At 53.7% G+C, this 1,526-nt stretch overlaps 1 protein-coding gene across 1 annotated transcript in view; it reads left to right on the plus strand.

The window, feature by feature from the left end:
- LOC106013443 overlaps nucleotides 1-1,526 on the plus strand; it is a gene marked incomplete at its 3' end in the record, with an annotated part of 15,192 nt that extends 13,666 nt beyond the window's left edge. The window contains 1 exon segment of the mRNA XM_013089226.2: nucleotides 158-1,526. Within this exon segment, the coding sequence (XP_012944680.1) occupies nucleotides 956-1,526 (571 nt within the window).

The raw sequence follows: 1,526 nt of genomic DNA on the forward strand, positions 1-1,526 counted from the left end.
TCGCCTTTTCTATCAAGGGTCCTGGACTACCGACCCATAGCCGTAGTTTGCTCAGTGTGTGCTTTCTTACCCCCAAAAGTTATTGCCCTTTATTTCCCAAAACGTATTGCCCTAAATTCCCCCATATCTTACTGTAATGTTTTTTCCCCCCTCCAAGGTTCCAGACCATCTTGTCTTCCAGGATATACATCTGCTGAACAGAGCAGCACTGTCATGTGCTGTACTCTCCCCCTTGAACATTAAACCTTAAGAGACAATGGTCACTGAGTGGTCACTGAGTGGTCACGGAGTCGTACATGACGTCACCACCATGAAATAACGTTGGACGATTATTCAGTTATTCCAGGTGGCCAATCCCAACCAGCACACGGGGCTAACGTATTCGCAGACGTGACTTGGTTTTAATGACATGACTCGACCATAGAAGATTTCCTTTTGGGAGTCTCCCACGTACGTGTGTAAGGTTAACTGTACCCCCCTAATGTCTGTCACGTAACCCTGTAACAGAGACGGACAAGTTTTCTCCCTGTGTGCCTTACTTGTATATTTTTATAACGCGTCTCTCCCTGTGATGGCTTTGGGACAGTCGTCGCCCTAGCCACTCACCATACCGGCAGCTTGCTTTTTATTAACACTTTATGAGTACTCAAAATACCTGGAAGGATTTACCTCTGTTGTCCTGCTTAGAGGAGAAGAGCTTACTTACAAACATTTCTTCTCCTCACACACTCATCCAAGTGTTCACCTCCGGATTTTCCCAGCTCCCTTCTCTGTAGGAGTACCCAGGATACCTGGAAGGATTTACCTGTTGTTCCCGCATGTGGAGTAGAACTTATTTACAAACCTTTCTTCTTCACATCCAAGTGTTCACTTCCGGATCTATCCAGCTTTCCCCCGTCCCCACCCCATCCCAGGCAGTGTGTTGTTCTTTCCTTCCCACCCGGGGTAGATAAAGATGGATGACGACAGGATCAGGGTAGCTGACCCCCTGCCGGTCACCGTGACCTTTGAACCCTCCCACATCTCCCCGTCTGTCGGTCTGGTCACCGTGAGGTCGGATGATGAGATCGTGGAGGCTTCCAGTAACTCCAACGGCAGCGTTCACACCGGCCACGGTGACATCACGGTGCTCACCTTCTCCTCCCGCGGCGGCGGGGCCAGCGACTTTTCTACATCGCACCCAACTCACCACGCTTACGGCGATGGCGGTGAAATGACGCTCGGCGGTGCCGCCAGCGGCGGAGATGTGACTGTGAACAGTATCGCTAGCGGCGACGTAAGCCTCGGCCACAGTGTCGGCGAAGAGACAGAGGACGGGATGTCCAACTTCTCCGGAGACGAGCTCTCCTCGCCCCCCGCCTCACCCACCTCACCCACCACTACCATGCCCACCACAACGACGCCCACGGCCGCGGCGTCGGGCGGCGAGAACGCCTGTGAAGACCCAACCTGCCTCCCCAGCGTGTCCAGCCCGCGGCGGCGCTGGCCCTGGCGTCGGTTCCGGCGGCGAAACAAGCGGAAAGATA

Source organism: Aplysia californica, unplaced genomic scaffold, assembly GCF_000002075.1.
Source record: "Aplysia californica isolate F4 #8 unplaced genomic scaffold, AplCal3.0 scaffold00900, whole genome shotgun sequence".
Lineage (NCBI taxonomy): Eukaryota > Metazoa > Mollusca > Gastropoda > Aplysiida > Aplysiidae > Aplysia > Aplysia californica.